Source organism: Alligator mississippiensis, chromosome 13, assembly GCF_030867095.1.
Source record: "Alligator mississippiensis isolate rAllMis1 chromosome 13, rAllMis1, whole genome shotgun sequence".
Classification (NCBI taxonomy): Eukaryota; Metazoa; Chordata; order Crocodylia; family Alligatoridae; genus Alligator; species Alligator mississippiensis.
The window spans coordinates 1,373,005-1,391,806 of NC_081836.1; the positions used below are offsets into that span (position 1 = coordinate 1,373,005).

Sequence of the window (18,802 nt, forward strand, 5' to 3'; positions counted from 1 at the left end):
ATCTCATCTCTCCCTCCTCACCCTCAGTCAGTTTACCAAGTCACCCAGCCTGTCAGCCACCCACATTCACTGAGTGACCTGCCCTCATTCATAGCTGACCAGGTGTCCACCCACAGTAACACAGAATGGTGCTGGGAGCAGAAGCCCACAGATTCAAAAAGGAGCAGCTTGACCAGCGGTTATAGGGTGAGAGGTGCAGAGCTTGTTGTTGGCTAAAGAGGATCTGGCCATGGAGGGAATCGAAGCTTGGCAGTCTAAAGACCCAAGGAGAAAGTGTGCTCTCCATGGCTGGAGTGGTAGAGGGGGAGGCTGGAAGAGGAGCTGTTGCTTGTGCAGTCCTCCTGCATTAGAGTTAGAGGTAGGAAGCCATTCCAGCAGGGAGCAGAGGCAATAGGGCTGTACATCTAATTAGTTTGGCCCAGCAGCATCTAAAGGTGGAGGGACCTGCAGGGGCAGGAGGGAGTATCTAGTCCTTCAGTTCAGTGGAGACCCAGCTCTGTTTTTCAGCTGACTGGCAGGAGCCCTCAGTTACTGCTGGGGTCCCCATACCGCTGGGGTCATTTACTGTGTGTTTAATTTGCCACCATTTTACTTAAGATTCTGGAGCTACAGCAGAAACTGAAGGAGTCTCAGCACCAGCTCTGCCTCATGGAAACCCACGTGCTAGGAAGGAAGCAGCTGGAGGAGGAAGTGAAGGAAGCCAGAGAAGGTGAAGCTCAGCTGCAGCGCCAGCTCCAGGAAGAGCAGTGGAAAAGGTAACAGGCCGCAGAATGTGTTGTGCTGGCAGTGGTCAGGCCCTTGATGCTCCAGTGCAGTGCCAACATCCTAGCACGTCCAGCCATGTTGTCCTGCCCTGCACAGGAGGAGGGCTGCCTTACTGCTGAAGTGTCAGCTTGGAGGTGCCCTGGCCCTCTGGTACCAAAGGAATCCGGATTATCTTCGTACTGTGGTGGTAGGTGCTATAGAAATATTTGCAGGGACTTCACTGTGTGGAGAGCACAGATAAGGGAATGAGTGCATCATGCTCAACCCCCATGTTCCTGCAGGCGAGCAAAGGAGCTCAGAGCCATGCTCCTGGGCCATGCTGAGTGTCACATGGTATGTTTGCAAAGCACTCCAGAGAGCTCCCCAGGGCAGTCCCAAGCAGCAAAGACTTCCCAGAATATCCAGTCTGCCACCACCCAGCTTGGAGGATCTTCCTACCAAGGAGCCTGGGTGCCTTTTAACTCCAGCGACCCCTGGTTATCTTGGACACCTTGGCACTTAGCAACATCCGGCAGGGATGTCAGATCCTCCAGTGAGAAATCCTGCCCTTGCCTCATGGGTATAAATCACATCAGAAAGTGCACATGAAGCAATCCCATCCATGCTAGCAAATAGCCACCAAGTGAAAGTGGACAAGGGTTATACTCCAGCTGCTCCTGAATACAGAGCAACACAGCAGGGTTCAGGCTTGCCCAGGTTCTCAGAGACATGCATGTTGTTTGGAAACAACAAAATCCAAACGGGTATCTCAAAGAGCTCTTAATCCTCTGATAGGAAGGTGACTGGCTGACCTAACAGACACTGAGCACTGGGGCTTTGGAGCTGGAGGTAGTGTCCCGTGTGCTCGCAGCTTGCTTAGCAACAGTGACAAAGATGTAAAGTGAAGATGTTCCCCTCTCTGAGTGACCGGCTCCTTCAGAACAGCTTGTTGGAAGAGGTTGGATGTGCTCCCATTGGGTGCTAGTGTTGTTAGAGGATGAAGGGTGGATAGAATTGTTCATCTGAGCAAAGAGAACTACCGAGATGACCTGGTAGACACAACTCAGCAAAACACCTTCCTGGTCACCGCTAGAATTTGGTCACATTAGGATCTTCTGATGTGTTATGGCCGTGATGTACTGCGGCATCAGAAAGCCCCCATGAAGATCAGGGTCCAGTCGTACTAGGTGCTGTACAAACCCAGAATACAAATCGATCTTTGTAAAAAAAAAACCCCACAACCATGGCAGGCAGCAGGTGGTAGGAGAAACAGAGGCACAAAGTAGGGAGAGCTTTGCCCGAAGTCGCACACAATGAATGCCAGAGGCACAGATTAGATCGACAAGGTCAGTCTGATCCTAAAGAACCTGATGGTTTCGGAGGCGTTTCCTGTACCTCTAGTGGCGAGTGTGGCTAGAATGGCTAATATCCCTAGAGTGGGCGGGATCTTTTGAAATGTGCTCACTACAGGTGGGTGTGCTGCCACTGCTGGTGCTCCAAGGTGAGGATGGACTAAAATGGCTTTTTAATTTCCTCCATCCACAAACTATCCAAGTCCATGGATGGCATAATGTACAGAAGGGACAGCCCAAAGATTTGGGCCAGAACCCCAACCATGTCATTGCAGGTTTTGGCACCTCTGTAGTTTGTGATCCTGTTACAAGTGCAATATGTTGGGTGGCCGCACAGCTACCGAGTCTGCGTGGTAGGCTGTGCTCTGGCCAGGCAGGCACGTGGCTCCAGGCATGTACCTGAGCATAAGCCCGTAGGTGGGAGAATCCTCCCATGTCTCTCACCCAGGAAGCAGGAGACCCAGGTTCTAGGCCCCTCTCACCCAGGGGGGGGCTTGAACCATCTCTCTCTTGCACTTCTTTTGAAGCTGAGACCCTGCAACTTGCATGCGATAATCTGTGGGTAAAATGGAGGGAAGGCAGTGTGGGGGGAGGTTTCTCCCCCTTCAGGAATAGGGGTCCAGGCAAGAGCCCAGGGCTCCTCCTTTCCGGAGCAGCAGTGGTCTCAATGAGCCACACGCTCTACCTTGTTACCCTCCTCCTGGCCCTGTATATCTTCTGGTCTTGGCAGCCCAGGGCCCCGGCACCAGGGGGAGGGCTGGAGAGGGGCCAGGATAATGCCTGTGGACCTGTGGTCTCAGCATTCTTGGGAAGTCGGAGATACATCAATCCAAACCCTGTAGGGGGAAAGGGGTCTAAGACCTGGGCCTCCTGTTTCCTAGACAAGTGCTCTTATCAGTCAGCTGTGGGGCTAAAATGCAAATGGGCCCTCCTTTTCCAGTCTCCAACAACACTGGCTTTTGCTTAGCCACCCACATACAGGCGCACAGAGCAGTGCCTGTACCCACCCCCCAGCCACAGGGCAGCCTACGGAGCACGGTGTTTGTGGGTCTAGACTACCACGGAGGACGATCGCCAACTGCGTGTAAGTGCCAAGACCTGCACCTGCGTGGCTGGGAAGTGCCCTGTGGGGTGCACAAAGGGAAATAAGACACTGCCTTTGTAGTTCATACGTTTGGTCGTTATCCTTTCTTTTTCACTCGGATTTGGTTTCAGTGACCACAGACCTTCTGAGAAGCTCAGCCTTGCGTGCCCTCAGACTTTCCCTGCTTCAGCAGAGGTGAAATGTTCCCCTGTGTAGCCACAGTTCAGCCAGCACAAAGGTGGCTCTCCCAAATAAGGGTTATGTCCGGGTGGGAAGCCAGCAGTGAAGTAACTGTCAATAAAAAGGCACACCCCTTCCTCACCCACATAAACTGATATTGAAATAGGATGTGGAGCAGGCTTGAGTAACTTAACTCCTCTTACCTTGGGCTCCATGCAGTGCTGCTGTTGCTCATTGTCCTGACATGCTTACAGGAAGCTCCTGGATCAGCATGCGGAGGAGCTGCAGCAGCAGCTCCGGCACTCACATGAGACGGAAACATCACTGGCCAAGACTCGTGCTGAGCTGCAGGGCAGGTTTCAGCAGCAGGAGGTGCAGCTGCGGGTGCTGGAGGATGAGAAGAAAACAGCGCTCACCGAGGTAAGGTGCAAGTCACAGCACTGGGGCTGTGCTTGGGCAGGGGCAAGTTATTGTCACAGATGGCTTATTATAGGTAGAAGTCCAGCAACGAGTGGGGCATGGCAGGAGAGCAGAAGGAAACTTGTTCTTTAACGGACATGGTGCTTTTTACATGGGCATCTGGGCAGGAGGTAATACCTCCCTCTTTCCTCTCCAGGGACACTTCCCAGGTCCCACCTCACCTCACTGCAAGGAGGCAGACGCCTCTGTGGTCTTAGAAAGGGCAGTTTCCCTGGAAAGGAGGTGACAGAAAAGATGGGCTGCTGTTATTCCTTGGGCTGATTCCTGCTCGCTCCATCTTGAGGGCAAAAGTTAGGTGTTACTGTAGACCAGCTTTTGAGGGCAGAGCCCCTTTCTGTTCAGAAGCAGATGGAAAGGGCATTTTCAGTTATTACAATTTAATCAGCAATTTAAAAAATATTTCTGCTTTTCAGCTTCTCCTTTGTCAAAAAAGCAGTAAGAAGCTTTCAGAGCAGCTGTCACTGCTGCAGCAAGAGAAAGAAACTCTCCATGAGGAATATGATCGTCTCTTGAAGCAGCTAGATTTATACGTCAGGTAACTACCAAAGCAGTAGGGACCACTGACAAACACGGTTGCACAGCAGCTGCTCTTTATATCCTGGGGGTGATACTGGAAAGGATTATTCTGTAACCTTCAGAGTGTCTCATGTGAAATGCATTTAGCATTGAAAGACCTGCTTTAGCATGACACCTCCCAGCAGAATTGCTTGTATCAAATGTCACGCTTCTGCTATCGCTTCATTTTGAGTTTTTCTGTCCAGGAGGTGAAGGTGGTAAAGAAAGCAGCTGTCCACTCTGGCCGGGGAGTGTCCTCTCAGCGCAGGGCACCAGTCCAGGCTTTTCATTTTTTTCTCTCCTCGTGGGGAAAAAGTTTTTTACTTCTTTGCTTTTGCCTGGCTGTTCTGTGGAGAAAGGACCAAATGGGCTGTTTTAAGAACTGCTGTTTAGAAAGGCCAGTGCCCTGCCTCATAGCCTAGTTTCTGATTGACAAAAGTCAGAGCTTTTTTTGTTTAACGCCAGATGGGCAGGACTGGCCATGAGATGCGCGCTCCAGAACCTCATTACTCTTCTTTGAACTTTGGATTGGTGGGAAACGGCAGTTTGGAAAGTTTGTGGGCTCCTCTCCCGCCAGTATTAAAACTCACCTCAGGGTACTGGCACCTCTCTGAGCTAACAGACCTCGGAGGGCTTGTTTCTCTTCTGGATATCTATAGTCTGATGCTGCTAAAAGAATTGTTGAGGTTTGAGCCATTTTGGAGGAATTGTTGCTTTTGGCCTTCTTGGAAAACACTATACTTGAAAAATATCAGTATCGGTATATTCAGATGGTCACTCAACACTCGGTTGGGCTGGCAAGCATCACCTCCTCCCCCCCTACCCCCCAACATGTGAGACTGGCTGACAACAGCGCTGTACTCTCGTTAACTAACGTTCGTCTCCCTTCACCCCTACGTGCCTGGGATCTCCATATGTGCTATGTGATGATCTGAAGAAACGCTAGTCTCCAAATGTTGTGTTTGTGAAATGCAGAGATCTGCTGAGCACTGTCACAGGCTGATATTCGCATCTTCACCTTCCCAGGAAGCACAATGAGAGGCAGCTCCGTCACAAGGCCAAGCTCCAGAGAGCCAAGGAGACATTTGTTCATGAGGTGAAACAAAGAGATGTGAAGATCAAACAGCTTGAAGGTGAAATTTTGCTTTCAAGGAGCCAAACAGGAAAGGTGAGAGAGGGTTTCCACACAGAACGGGGTCCTCAGTGAGTGCCCTTCCTAAGGGGAGGCTGTCCCGAAGCGGTCAGGGTCATGCATGCTGCAGGAGCTTGCCTTGGCACCGCTGCTCAGAGAGGCGTTAGGGCTCCCAGCAATGCACGCTGCTCTCACAGGGAGCCCTAGGATGTTGAAGACAGCACAGGGAGCTAAGAATTAACAGAGCCTGTTGTGTATAAATAATTTTTAATAACCAGCTTCTCCTGTCAGAGAGGTGAAAGCTCCAGTCCTCTGTGGGGCAAACCGTTTCAAACACAAATGAATTGTCTAGAGCAGGAGCAGGGGCGAATGGTTTTTCAGGAGCTTTTCTTGTGCTCGCTGCTCCCCTGCCACGCAGTGGGTTTATCTTAGCACTCCTGGGCCAAGCAGCACGCTCATGCAGTAGAGAAGGTTAATTGATAAATTATCCAACACTTACGGTCATGTCTATTTCTGGCATCACTGTCCCTGCTGGGAACACTACAGTTCCACCAGGAATGGATTTGGCCCATAGTGTTAATGTATCTGTTTTGTATCTTAGATTGTTGTTATTTTAAGTAAATGAGATCCATTCAATTCAAAAACCCCAAAGTCCACACATGTAGAGAGTTCTTTATTTGGGGTCTTCCTCAACTGCTGGTGCCCAGGTACGGGAAAAGTCCTGGAATTAGCGTCCTGGCCTATTGAGATTGAGGCTTTCTGCATTCACTTGCCCTGTTCTGCATGCACACGGGTTCCCTGGGGAAAGGGCTCTTATGGGGCGATGCTCGATGCTGCCTCACATCCAGTTTTGGTGGTCACAAGTGCTTTTGTCACCTGTCAAACTTAGATATTGGACAGGAAAGAAAATCCTCTGCCATAGGAAGGAAATCCTCTGCCAAAGGACAGTCCAGTCCTCTGCCATGACAGCCAACCACAACATCCAGTCTCTCATAAACTGATCAAGCTGCATCTTAAAAAGTTATTGTTTCTCAACCCTTAAATAGCATTGTCAGCACGTGACAAAAAGGCCCTTCTGGGAAGTGTGACATCAACTACAATATATATGAAGTAGCACTGAGCATCTTTGATGCTCACCTCCTCTGTAAAGTGCTGTGAGACTTAGAGATGAAAAGCTGCAGGTAAGAGTTAGGTACTGTTGCTGTTGTTATTTCCTTATGTTTCCTTACACACAGGAACATGCGTTGATCAAGCAGGTCACCACAGAGAATGACCGTTTGCTCCAGGAAAACAGAAAACTCTTACAGCAGGTTAATGAGCAGGAAGAAGTTGGTCGGAACAACAGGCGGATCATTTCCACAATTCAGAGCAGGTGCCGTTACTTATCTCACTTTGCAGAAAGAGCAGTTTTAGCTTAGCAACCTAGACCAGAGTTCAAACCAGGAGGGCTGAAGTTCGTCTCATGGGTCTGTGCTCTGCAATGCTATTGCCCATGTAACTAATGAAACCCTTGTTCTGTGTGTGGAGTAAACCGGGAGTAACACAACCATGGCTCGGGCTAACTAACAGATGTAGTCAAGGCCGCTTCACCTGGAATGGGCTTGGCCCTGGTGGGGCGTGGAACCTGACTTCTGCAGCACGCGTCTTGTGGGGGCAGCAGGCTCAGAGAATTTACCTGAGTCCTTTCTGTGTAGAGAGGCTGAGAGCAAATGCCCCTCTGACAACATCAAGCGGTTAGAAGCCAAGGTTCACGTGCGGGAAGTAAACTGCTCTGTGTGTGTGTGTGTGACCTTCGCAGAGTGCAGTTCCTGGACAAAGAAAACAAGCGACTGCAGGAAAGCACCATACAGCTCTCCAACCAGGTTGGGGGTCTGGAGCGGGCTCTGAGGAACATTCAGACTCATGGCGTAGAGGTAAGATGGATGCGCCGTCTTTTGGTACCTTCTCCCCCATGTAGCTGCATCAGAGCAATTTCCCCCATCAGTCTCCTACCAATATACCCCAGCTTTAAGCTGGAAGGAACTTCACTGGAGTCTTGAGTAACTGTTTTACTATGATTTTCCAGAGTGAGCAGTACCCCTGATTGGGCCCTATCTTCAGTAGGAGTTACTGCATGCTGAGATCTTTACAAAACAAGGCTCACTGCCTCTGGATTTCCTGCTCGGGCTGCTATAGATAACGTGTATTATTAGTGTCTCCATCCCGTGGGGATTGGACTGAGGCCCATCAGCTCATTTCATAAAGGACACCAAATGCATGGTGGGCGGCAGGGATCTGGTTGCTCGAGTAGCTGAATTGGAGCCAGTAGCCTAGATGTGAAGGGCTGTCTCATTCCTGGGATGCTGAGGCAGGCTGTCCCTCCATCTGCTGGGTTATTAGGCCATTTTTTGCAGCGACAAAGGTTATGCTTTTTACCTTTGATCTTTTTTTGTTTTTCAGTTGTTAAAAATATCTGAATGATGGGGAAGGTCTGGGACCAAGAAAACTTTGTAAAAAGTGGGTAATTTTAGATACCTTCACAAGTGAGCCAAAAGTATCAAACGGGTGCCTGGGGACGTCTAAAATGAAGAGTTTATTTGACAAAAAACAACTGTGGATTGATGCAATGTCTGGAATAGTTTGGGCTGAAAAAACCCAGAACAGTTGAGATGGTTTGTTTTAAGAATGACAAAACATTTCAATGTTTTGCTTCAAAATGATCTTTAGAGACCAAATTTAATGCTGTTTTGGATTAACTGAAACGAAAAACTGTTTTGGATCAAACAAAATGTTTTGTTTTAGCCAAAATGGAACCTTTTTCAGGCACTTGTTTCACCTGAAATGGCGTCTCCATTTTCTCAGTGCGACTCCAGAACCGAGTAGTCAGCCATCCCCATAGCTTCGTAGCCAGGCGCTGAACGGCAGGCCCCGGTTTGCCAGGGTACCAGGCACCTCTCAGCGTTCAGAACCTGACAGTCAAGCCACTTATTTAAAACTGGGCTTTGCGATTTGGAAATTGGTGGAACTTGAATGTCCAACACCCATCTGCTCCTTTGGAAAACCTCGTCTAAGTGTCTAAATGTACTTAACTTTAGGTAAATGAATGTGAAGTGATAGCCAGTGTGGGATGGCTAGATTGGGGGAGCAGCAGTGTGGTGCTCCCATCCAGAAAGCAGTGGCTGAACCTGCTCTCGTAGTCTGTACGTTCTCCCAAGGGCACCGAGGGCTGTCTAGACTGTCACTTTTTAGGGCTTCCAGTTTGAAATAGTTCCCTAACTGGAGCAGTGCTAGTTGATGGAAATATTTCCATCAACGTCACTTGCTCATGGGACTCTTGTTCTGGGTTTTGTTTTTCCGGTCCTTTAGGAACTAGCCACTCCCTTTCATTCACAAACACCCAGCCAACCCTCTGCACACAAACTTCCTCCGTGCTGTCTCTTTCCTTGGAATTTTCTCCCGTGCATCTGAGATCCCAAGTTTCCCGTCTCTAAATACTGTGTGAAAATATCCCTTTCCTCTCTGGTTTGTTTGCAACGTGTTTATTGCCTTGAGCATGCCCTCCCTGCCTTTTATCAGTTGATTATTGTTCTGCTTCTTTTCCTAGGACTTGAGGAGCGTTGGCTTCTCTGAATGCCAGCTACTGAGTAAAATGTTGCCACTTCCAAACACGAGGTAGGTCCCGTGAGTAAAAAGGCACCAGGTCTGCTTACTAATAGCAGGTCCTGTCAGCACTGGGGAATAGGGAAGCCATGGATTCCTGTTTTCAAAACACAAGTTTCACCCTTTATTTTATTCCCTCGTGTCTTTTGGTCGTGCGGTAGGACGGAGGGGTGGAGCTAACCAGCATCTACTAGCTGCTGCCTCCTTTAGTTTGCAAGTCCCGTGGGGCTTTCTGTGACTGTGCACGGCCCCGAGCTCGATCTTTGACTGGGCCTGCAAGTGCTGCAGCAGCACAGCCGAGCACTAGTAGTTACTGCTGCAGCGAGGGAGCACGACAGACCTCACAGTTAGAGTCTCAGACCTTGCCAACAGGAGGGGGCAGTTAACGGGTCTGAATGGGCATTAGGCTCCTCGGGAGGAAGGCAGCTGAGTGCCCGTGAGGATCTGGGGTTTGGCCTGTCTCTACGTTAGACCTTTCCCGCCCCCGGGGGTAGCAGCACGAAGACCATGTGGCACGCGGGTGTGGCGGCGGTGGGGCCCCGCGAGGACGCAGCTGGAGACGCTGTTTGCAGAGCGAACACGGGGCGGGAATTCTTTTGCAGCTTCTCAGCGGCGGGGCTGTCGGACTCGCTCAGCGTGCTGAGAGCCATTCAAGAAGCCAAGTCCGACGAAGGCGCTGAAAGCCAAAAGTCCTCGTCTTCCTTATCGCCTTCTCAGCCCTCCGAGATGGGCTACCTGAACGTGGCGTCCCCCGGAGACCCCGCCAGCCTGCAGGCGCAGGAGGAGAGGCCGGGTTTCTGCTGCGACGATGTCTATGGCCCCCCGGCAAGGAGCTGAGCTCTCCCTTGCCGCGGGGCACAAGGAGGGGAGGAGCATTCGCCAAATAACGTATTACGTGGATTTTGTGACACCTCTCAACTAAATTATTCGGTGACTGGTTTTCAGCTGTTTGCCCAGCTCAACGTCTTGTCCCAAAGCTGTCGGATTTATTTTTTTTTTTAATCATAAAGTAATTCATTAAAGTGTTATTTTAAAAAATGTTTCTTCTCCGCTTGACGCTGGTTGTCTGGAGGTCCAGGGCGCTTCTAGGGGGTTTCTGAAGCAGAGGCGAGCAGCGGCTCCAGGCTCCTTCCGCACCGGGCCCGGACCCGCGCAGGGCTGCGGGGCGCCCGGCAGGCAGCACGGGTGGGCGGCCGGCCCCAGGCCTCGCTCCCGGCCTCTGGTGCCGCGGTGGCAGCCGCCCCTGCCCCTCGGGCGGCCCGGCAGCCCCAGGAAGGGCCGGGCCGGGCCGGCATGGAGAGCGGCTGCTGGCGGGTCGGGCACGAGCCCGTTGGAGCGCCTGGTGGCCCCGCAGGCAGCTCGGCACCGCCGTCTCCTGGCGGGCCCCGAACCCGCCCCGCCTTCCCCTCCCGCCCTCGCAGCCCGCCGCCTGTCGCAGCACGTGGCGCTGGCCCCGCCCACGGAGGCGGCCGCTCCCGCGCATGCTCCGCAGGGCCGGGGACTTCCGGGCGGAAGTCGCCGCCGTGTTTCCGGTTCCGGGCCGCGGGGCGTCATGTCGGTGCTGGCCTCCAACCCCAACAACCCGGTCGTCTTCTTCGATGTCACCATCGGCGGGCAGGTGCGGGCGGGGCGGCGCGGGGCGCAGGAGGGGGGCGGGGCGGGTGCGGGCGGCGCTGATGCCTCGCCTCTCCCCTCCCCGCCCCGCAGGAGGTGGGCCGCATGAAGATCGAGCTGTTCGCCGACGTGATACCCAAGACGGCCGAGAACTTCAGGTGCGGCGGGGCGGGGCGGGACCGCAGCGCGCCACCCCCCCTCCCCCCCTCCCGCGTTTCCCTGCGGGGGCCCGAGCGCCGGTCCCCGGGCGGTGGCGACCCCGCGGCGGTGCTTGGGGGAGACGTGGCGGCCCCGAGCGCGGTGCTGGGCCCGCGGTGCCCGGTGAGCCAGGCTGGTCGCTGGGTCCGTCCGGGCCCGGCCCAGGCCGCTCTCCGCAGCCAGCAGAGACGTGCGCGTGGCTGGCCGCGTTTCTCGGGGTCGCTCCGAGCCTCCGCGGGCCCGTCCCAAGCGTGCCTCGCGGGAGCGGCAGCTGAATGCCTCGGTCTCCCGTCGGCCTGTCTGACGAGAGGGCGCCCGCCGCTCCCTTCTCGACGGGCGTCACAGCCCCCCCTTCCCACTGCGGGTCTCCAGGGGGTGATGCCCAAATCCACGTTTTTGGCTCTTCCCGTTCTCGGCATCCAACATCTGATCCAGGCTGATGCCGAGAAACAGCCCTTGGGGAGGAAGGGTCGCAGTTGCTGCTGCTCCTGTCAGCAGTGTCACTTGCTGCTCGGAAGGGGAGTCCCCTCGTCCCTCTTCAGTAAAGCAGTCAGAGCAGCGGTGATTGGGTTTGGATTCAAATTCCTCTTTCAGGCGACTCATGTGCTGCGCGCTCTCTTTTCCCCTCTTTCCAGGCAGTTCTGCACGGGTGAATTCAGGTACGTGGGGTCAGCGCACCGCTCCTTTGAAGCGGCATATTGAGGTGTGTCGTGACCAGAAAGCAGAGAAGTCCGATGGTGTTTGTTCCCACCCCCGTGCTGCCTGAATGGCTGTTGCTGCCAGGTGCTGTAGGGCCGTCCCGGGCGCGGGGGGGCCCGTCGGTCCGGCACGCGGGCTCCGGGGTTCTAGCCCGACTGGAAGTGTCGAGCTGCGACGAGCGGCACCTTGCAGTGCTGTGTCCTTGTCTTTTGCTGTAGGAAAGATGGTGTCCCTATAGGTTACAAGGGGAGCACTTTCCACCGGTAAGTCAATTTCCTCTTGTTCAAAACAGCGCGGTGACCTAGACGCAGCCTGGTGCCCGGGTTTGAAAGCAGTCCCTAAAGTAGGAGGCATCCTGTAGTCATCGAGGGATAGGAGATCTGAAGAGTGTTTTCTTTCTAAAGTCTCTGCCCTGCATCTATAGTTTGGGCGACTCTGCCTCTGTGGGCCACTCTTGTACTTGCCGGATAAAAAGTATGTTCTTCTCGGTGCTTATCACCCAGGGCACAGGCAGCGCTGTCCAGCCTTTGTCCAAAGTCAGAGGTCATCCCATGTCGAGTCCATCACCTAGTCACTAGGTGCATTTTATTGTGGCATGGGCTGTTTCTCTGTCGTTTCTGAGATACTAAACTTTGTGGGAAGATGTTTCACAGAGAAGCAGTCGTTTACTTTGTTCTTAATTACTTTTCAGGGTGATAAAGGATTTCATGATCCAGGGAGGCGACTTTGTAAATGTAGGTATTATGAGTTTGTCCGTTTCCTTTCCTTAAAGATGCAGAGTGGTGTTCTTCCCATGGGGCAGTATTTAACCGTTTAACTTATTTTTGGAACCTGTTGCTTAGTGAGCGGGGATATGTAAATGAAAGACGAGGAAAGAGCGAGAGGGCATTGACGGGGGGGAAGGAGGTGGCTGGAGCCCAGAAGCCCTTTCAGCAAAGAGGGGGAATACCTGGTTAGACCCATGGAATATACTCTGGCGATGCCAAAGCCCCCCATGCCCCCACTCTGCAGCATCTCTGCCAGCTTCAGCCTCTGACAGGCGCCTCCCTCACTTGTCATCCCTCATTCTTCTAACCCGAGAGCCATCCTTGTCTTTCCTACTTGCCTTCTGTTTTCGGTGGAACGTGCACCCTGCGCAGCCCGAACTCATCCGTAACTTCATCTGGCGGGTCTTGGAGGTCTGGAATCTACCTGCTTCCCTCGCGCCGTCTCTGCGCTTGTCCTCTGGTTTCACCTGGCCTGGGGGTCGGTCTGTGACTAACTGACGTGAGGAAGGGGGAGGAGGATCAAATGCAGGATTAGGGTGGAGCGCTGACTTCTGGTTTCCAGGCTCAACAATGTTCAGATGTTTTCATTTCTAGTGTTCTTCTTAACACTGTTTTTTTCTAAATGAAAATACAGCCTCAACCTTAATTTTGGTTAACAAAGTGCTTTTCTGTTGGAATTATTTTAAAAACATGCTTTTCCTGAGATGGGATTGATAATTGCCTCCCTCCTCACACAGGGAGATGGCACTGGGGTGGCTAGTATATACCGAGGTCCCTTTGCAGATGAAAACTTCAAACTCAAACACTCTGCTCCTGGACTCTTGTCTATGGTAAGTGTAAGGCGGACAAGGTAGTAAGACTAGAAAGGTTTCTGCATCTTCCACCCATCATTTCTGAGATTTACCAGTTATTTCCTGGCTCTCAGCTCCATGGTTTGTTTTATAGAAACATCGCCAGCAGCTTAAAATTGCATAGTGGCAGTACAGAGACTGACGTGCTGGACCAGTGGTTTATTTAGTGGAGTATCTAGGTACTAAGCCGGCCCTTTGGAGGTGGATGTTAATTCCTGTGATAAACATTTCTCGTGCAGGCCAGCTGGGATGATAGCACTCTTGTTTGAAGTATCCTGGCTCCTCCAGGCTCGAGATGTTCAGTTCACTAACATATGCATGTGTTTGCATTTTAAATTAGGCAAACAGTGGTCCAAGTACAAATGGGTGTCAGTTCTTCATCACATGCTCCAAATGTGACTGGCTAGATGGGAAACATGTTGTGTTTGGTGAGTAGTGTCTCATTAATGACATTGCAGTAGGGTAGAAATCGCCTTCAGCTCATTTCTGCTTTGAAACCAGTAATAAATCAGCCGGGTAATGGAGGCTTGGTAGAGGAAGAGAAGGTGGGAGCTGGGGAGCTACGTGTATTGCATCCTCACAGCAAGGCCCTGCTCCTTATTAGGTCCTGGAGGTGCTACATAAATATCAACATTGGTAACTTTTGCACATAACCAAACACAGTGCCCCTGCTGGAGATGTATTCTGTGCTATTTTTCATAGTCAGCGGGAGAGGGGTATGAGTTAAGGTCCCTACATCCGTGCACGCCCCACCCTCTGGGAAAGATGAACACTTCCACTCTAAGAGACAGACCCTAACTCCATATCTGGCATGGTTGAAGCTGAGTTCATGGGCTCAGTGACCCATAACACATCCCAAGGTCCCCAGTTTAGTAAGTGGTGTAATTACATGTGTGGGGCAAAAATAATGAATGGAGAGAGAGCTGTGTCCAGACAAAATGTAATCTCAAGGGCCTGAGAAACTGGAGAAATGTTTCATTGTTCATGACAGGTTGGGGGCACAGAAAAGGTGGAAAAGTACAACAAAACTGTTCTTTCCCTTGCAGGTAAAATCATCGATGGGCTCCTGGTCATGAGAAAAATTGAAGTAAGTTTAATTCGCATTCCTCTGCGAATGCCCTGCCAAGTTATTGCTTCAGAAGGCTTCACATCCCCTCCCACCACTTGTGTATGGAAGTGGTTAGCGGTAGTGACAGGGAATTCCTTGCAGTTCTGCCTTGGTTTAATCCATCTCGCAGAGCTGCTTCCGAAACGCACGTGGTTTTACGCCGGTGGGGAACATGTTCTGATGGATTTGCTGCAGTGCCTTGAGTTTTTTCTGGAAGCTTGATCGACCAAGCTTGCTCTGTCAATCGTTTCAGAACAGGCGTGTGAGGGAGAATACATTGACATCTCACAGAAGCAACATTCAGGGGCTGACAGATTAGTAGAGGTCGTCCACTGAAGGATAGTCAGCGCTTTTAATAATGAAAACAAAATGTTTCCAAAGGACTTCCCAGTCCTGCAGATACATGTGCCTCTGCTGAATTGTGGCTGCATGTTTCAGATGCCTAATTGACAGACGTGAGTTTACATGAATGGATAGATGAAGAACCCGACAGCGTTGTGCTGTCTCTCTGGTCGCCTGAGTGCAGGCAGTGGGGCCTCCCGCTGAGCCGCAGCGGAGTTTGTCTCCCGGACTGTTGTAAGCAGTCAGCAGAGAATGCAGTTATGGGAGAGGAAGTGCAGAGCTGACAGCAGCTCCACTTAAAGCCTGGCACAGCTGCCAGGCTACTTCATTGTAGAACACCAGTCCTTTCTCGCTGCCTCTTTTAAGAAAACTATTTTGACAGGTGAAGTGCAATTATAACCCTGGCAGGATAAGTAGGATAAGATTCCCCTTGCAGCGTTTCTCATCAGCAGCGCCTTCCAGAGCATCAGCTGAAGGATTACTGCACATCTCTCTTGTGGGACAGTAATGGGCAGATGAGAGGAAGGAAAGACAGGCTCTCAAAGAGCAATGCTCAAAGTGCAGAGTGATGGGTTCTGCTCTGACTCCTGGAGCTGCCCCACGTCCCCCCGAGCCCAGTCTGTCACTCCCCCTGCAACACGAACATGGGACATTTTTTCACTGTTTGCTTTTATTAGCAACATTGTTACTAGTCTAGAGGCAGAAACCTCAAGTGGTGTGAAACATACTGATTATCGATGGAAGTCCCACGTTTCTTTTCTGCACCTTGCTTGGTTCGCTCCCTCCTGTTCATAGGGTCAGGGTCTTCCCCGTGCATCTCAGCTCTGCATATCAGGGAGTCAGCTGGGCTCGCGGAAGGTTTCAAAGCTGCTCTCATGAGAGAGAGCAGCAGTCAGGAGGCATCCACAGTCCACATGCAGGTTGCCATGTTCCTGAGGCTCAGTTAGCATGGATGTCTCTTAACCCTCAAAGCAGGTGGTGACTTTTGCTGACTTGTTGGGTATTTATATATTGTAACTGTGAATTTCTGTTTTCCCACCCCCAGAACGTACCAACTGGTCCAAATAACAAACCCAAACTGCCTGTAGTGATCTCGCAGTGTGGTGAAATGTAGAGCGGTGAAAGCAGAAATCTTGGTAGGTCTGTTGTTCTTCATCAGCTTGTCTGGAGAAGTCTTCTGAGAGGAGACAGTGATGGAAAACCATCTGTTACTGTCTTGGATTCTTTCATGTGGGCATTAGTGATTTGAGGTTCTGCCAAGTTTCAGAAGAGCAAAATGTTTCATGCTGCTCATAAGAGGCAAGTAAACCTAGACGCCTGAGAAGCAATTGTTGCACTTCCTAATTCAGGGCAGGTTTGAGACTCAGTGCCTGAGCTGAGTGCCATGGAGCTGAAACCCTTCAAATGAGGGCGGCAAAGCCCACTGAAGGGCCCAGTTATTGCCACGTGACATCACCTGTTCTTAATGCAGCCAGTATCATTGTGCTGACCTACCATTAGGTCGGGTTAGATACCGTTGTGATCCAGTCTGCCCTGGGTATAGTAAGACCTGAATCGTTGCATCTGGGGACTTTGCAACCTGCTGAATGTCAGACAAGCTGCTCGGCTGGGTTTTTTTACTTCTAAGGGCACTGCTTCTCCAACTAGCTGGCTCTCCACTGTGCTCCCAGGTAGCTGACTGGAGAAGCAGTAGCCTTGGAATAAAAGCTGCAGCACCTGGGAGGTTCCTTGCACCTGTTTGGGGCAGCTCTGTCTACCCCCGCATGCTGCACAGACCCTCATCTTCACAGGGGCCTGCAAAGTATCTGGATGGTCCTCTATTGCTACACAGCAGCGCTGTGTGTAAGTAGGCTTTGGGTTACTAGCGCAGTTTCTTTTTCTTACCCTCAGCTTTTTGTTCTGTGAGCTCAGATAACGTGGCACTGACTTGTGTGCATTCTGCTTGCTGCGCCTGTTCCTGTAACTGCTCTTGTTCCTTGTCCACTCCAGGTCTGGTCACTGTTCCCACATCACGCGTCCCTGCAGCTGCCTCAGCCTGATCCTGCAGGTTACAGCTGTGCTGTTGCCACTTCACACCAGGAGTTTCAGATATTCCAGGTCTACAACTTTTTCTTAAAAAAGAGAGAGAGAAAAACCCCCCAAGTCCCAGATGTAAATAAAGCCTTTTGATAAATGTGTGCGCAGTGTGTTCAGTTAGAATAGTCAGGGTTGAGCTTTCCTGTCCTGAAGGCCACATAATCAGTCCAAACCAACCTTTGTAGCCAGAGGCTTCCTAAGGCAAGTTCTTCTTGCGCAGGTGAGCGCCTCACTGGTACAGGAGCTCCTGCACCAGCTGCCCCCTGCCTCCAGCTTACTTGGGAGGGATGTGGTGTGGGCCGAGTTGGAAAGGAGATGGCAGAGCTGCCTCGTGCTGCACCTTCGCTGGCTGCTATAAGCTGTTGGAGTGCCATGCAGTCTGACATGGGTCCGCTAGCCCTGCAATAAGGAGCCAAGCTCAGTTCTTCCTGAGCAGAATCAAAGCCATGCCGTGCAGGCTGTGCTGGCTGGGGTCCAGGGAATTGCCAGGGCCATTTTGAGGCACTTGTTTCACTCTTGCCACTCCCTGCGTTTAGATGACTAGGGAAGAGATGAGGTGAGGCGTAAAGATTTCATGAGCATGAGTTTGCTGTGACCGTGTGTGAGCACTGAAAAGGAAGGGCTGAGGTCATGCAAGTCATTTGAAAGATGTAAAAGTGTTAACGGCATGTATCTCTGCCTTGTGCGTTCTGTGCGTGCCACGTGTTGCAGAAACAATACAAATAGGCTGGAGGCAAGACTTGGAAAAATACCAGGCTCCCACAGGCTTGTCAGGTACCCAGCAGCTGTCACTGCGAGGAAAGGGGTCCTTGTTCTTTGGACCAGTGGGGCAAAAAAACAGACTTGTTTTAAGATGGAGTTTGATATAACTTGATGAACCAGGTTGTATGATGTGGGTCGCTGCAACAGCAGGGGCCTGGCCTGGATGCACCTTCCTCACCTAGAGGCTTTGTATTAATAAATATTTGTGACACTAGAGAACAGGAGGAGGGAAAAGAGAAATGAACTCTGTCGCACTGCCTAGAGGCGCTCTCGGCACGGAAGAGTCGGTAGAAAGCCAGACCCTTAGAGACCCATTCAGAAAACTAGCTCCTGAGCCCAAAATGAACAGAGAGAGCATTTCGGGGCTCTTTGGACATCAGCCCTTCATCAGGGCCAGTGGTGTGAGAAGTCGTATTATGTTACTTGTCACACCCATTATTTCTAGCAGAAAATGATTTTAACAGCTGCCCCCTATGACTGCACATTTGCCTCCACGCTCTGCCTTCCTGGTGGCCAGCACGCTGGGAGCTCTTGCCCTAGGGCTCTGCTCCATCCCCTCAGCCGCTGTACAGGAGGATAGTGGCAGAGGCCTCCTCCCGGCATCTCATAAAGGAGGGGCGTGTGTAGCGGGACCCCTGGCCCCTGCTAGAGGGCAGGTGGGGTGCAGCTTGCAGGAGGGGCTGTGAGCAGCTAACATGGGAGTGTAGAGCCTGTGTGGCTGCAGCAGAGTCGAGGGCTGCTGGGCCCAGTCTGCAGACTGGGATGACTGGTAGCACTTGGCCTTGTGACCAGAGAGCCCAGTCAGGTGACTGGAAGGTGGGGAGGGGGCAAAAGGAGGTAACATGCCCGAGTGTGGGGCTGGGGGCACAGCCTGGCCCAGATCCCCACGGAGCAGGAGCCCTGCAGGTTGCAGCATGCAGAGATAAGTGATTAATTTTGTTTCCGCTCTGGGTTTGTGGCACCCGGAGGCTTGGGAGTGGCGACAGGAGTGGGAGGAAGTCACGGAGGGTGCTGGGGATAAAGGTCAGGCTGACAGACGGATGGTTACCTGGGTTATCGTGTTTACCCGGTGGCGCGTGCCCCTGCCCTCCCCCCCGCCTGTTTTTGTGGGGCAGCATCGCGGGGAGCTCATATCTGCAAAAGTGTAGCACCTCTCAAAACTCTAGTACGGTGGATGTGCCTGTCGGCCGGGCCCCGAGCGCACACGCGCCGGCCGGGC

At 52.0% G+C, this 18,802-nt stretch overlaps 2 protein-coding genes across 5 annotated transcripts in view; both read left to right on the forward strand.

The window, feature by feature from the left end:
• CCDC30 (coiled-coil domain containing 30) overlaps positions 1-10,206 on the forward strand; it is a 38,156-nt gene extending 27,950 nt beyond the window's left edge. For 3 of the 4 annotated variants that reach the window (XM_059716943.1, XM_059716945.1, XM_059716946.1), the window contains 8 exons: positions 598-755; positions 3,615-3,780; positions 4,254-4,375; positions 5,422-5,563; positions 6,763-6,899; positions 7,326-7,440; positions 9,111-9,178; positions 9,769-10,206. In XM_059716943.1, coding sequence (XP_059572926.1) covers positions 598-755; positions 3,615-3,780; positions 4,254-4,375; positions 5,422-5,563; positions 6,763-6,899; positions 7,326-7,440; positions 9,111-9,178; positions 9,769-10,003 — 1,143 coding nt within the window. In that variant the 3' untranslated portion in view covers positions 10,004-10,206. Of the gene's footprint in view, positions 1-597; positions 756-3,614; positions 3,781-4,253; positions 4,376-5,421; positions 5,564-6,762; positions 6,900-7,325; positions 7,441-7,966; positions 8,024-9,110; positions 9,179-9,768 lie in introns of those variants that run through there. The other variant, XM_059716944.1, reaches the window with a different exon arrangement.
• A 471-nt stretch (positions 10,207-10,677) lies between these two features.
• PPIH (peptidylprolyl isomerase H) lies at positions 10,678-16,922 on the forward strand. Its single transcript, XM_006275287.4, has 10 exons — positions 10,678-10,784; positions 10,874-10,938; positions 11,614-11,637; positions 11,896-11,940; positions 12,369-12,411; positions 13,182-13,274; positions 13,636-13,723; positions 14,342-14,382; positions 15,791-15,881; positions 16,735-16,922. Exons 1-9 carry the CDS (start codon positions 10,719-10,721, stop codon positions 15,857-15,859), a joined length of 534 nt encoding a protein of 177 aa, XP_006275349.2. The 5' UTR covers positions 10,678-10,718; the 3' UTR covers positions 15,860-15,881; positions 16,735-16,922.
• The last annotated feature ends 1,880 nt before the right edge of the window (positions 16,923-18,802 follow it).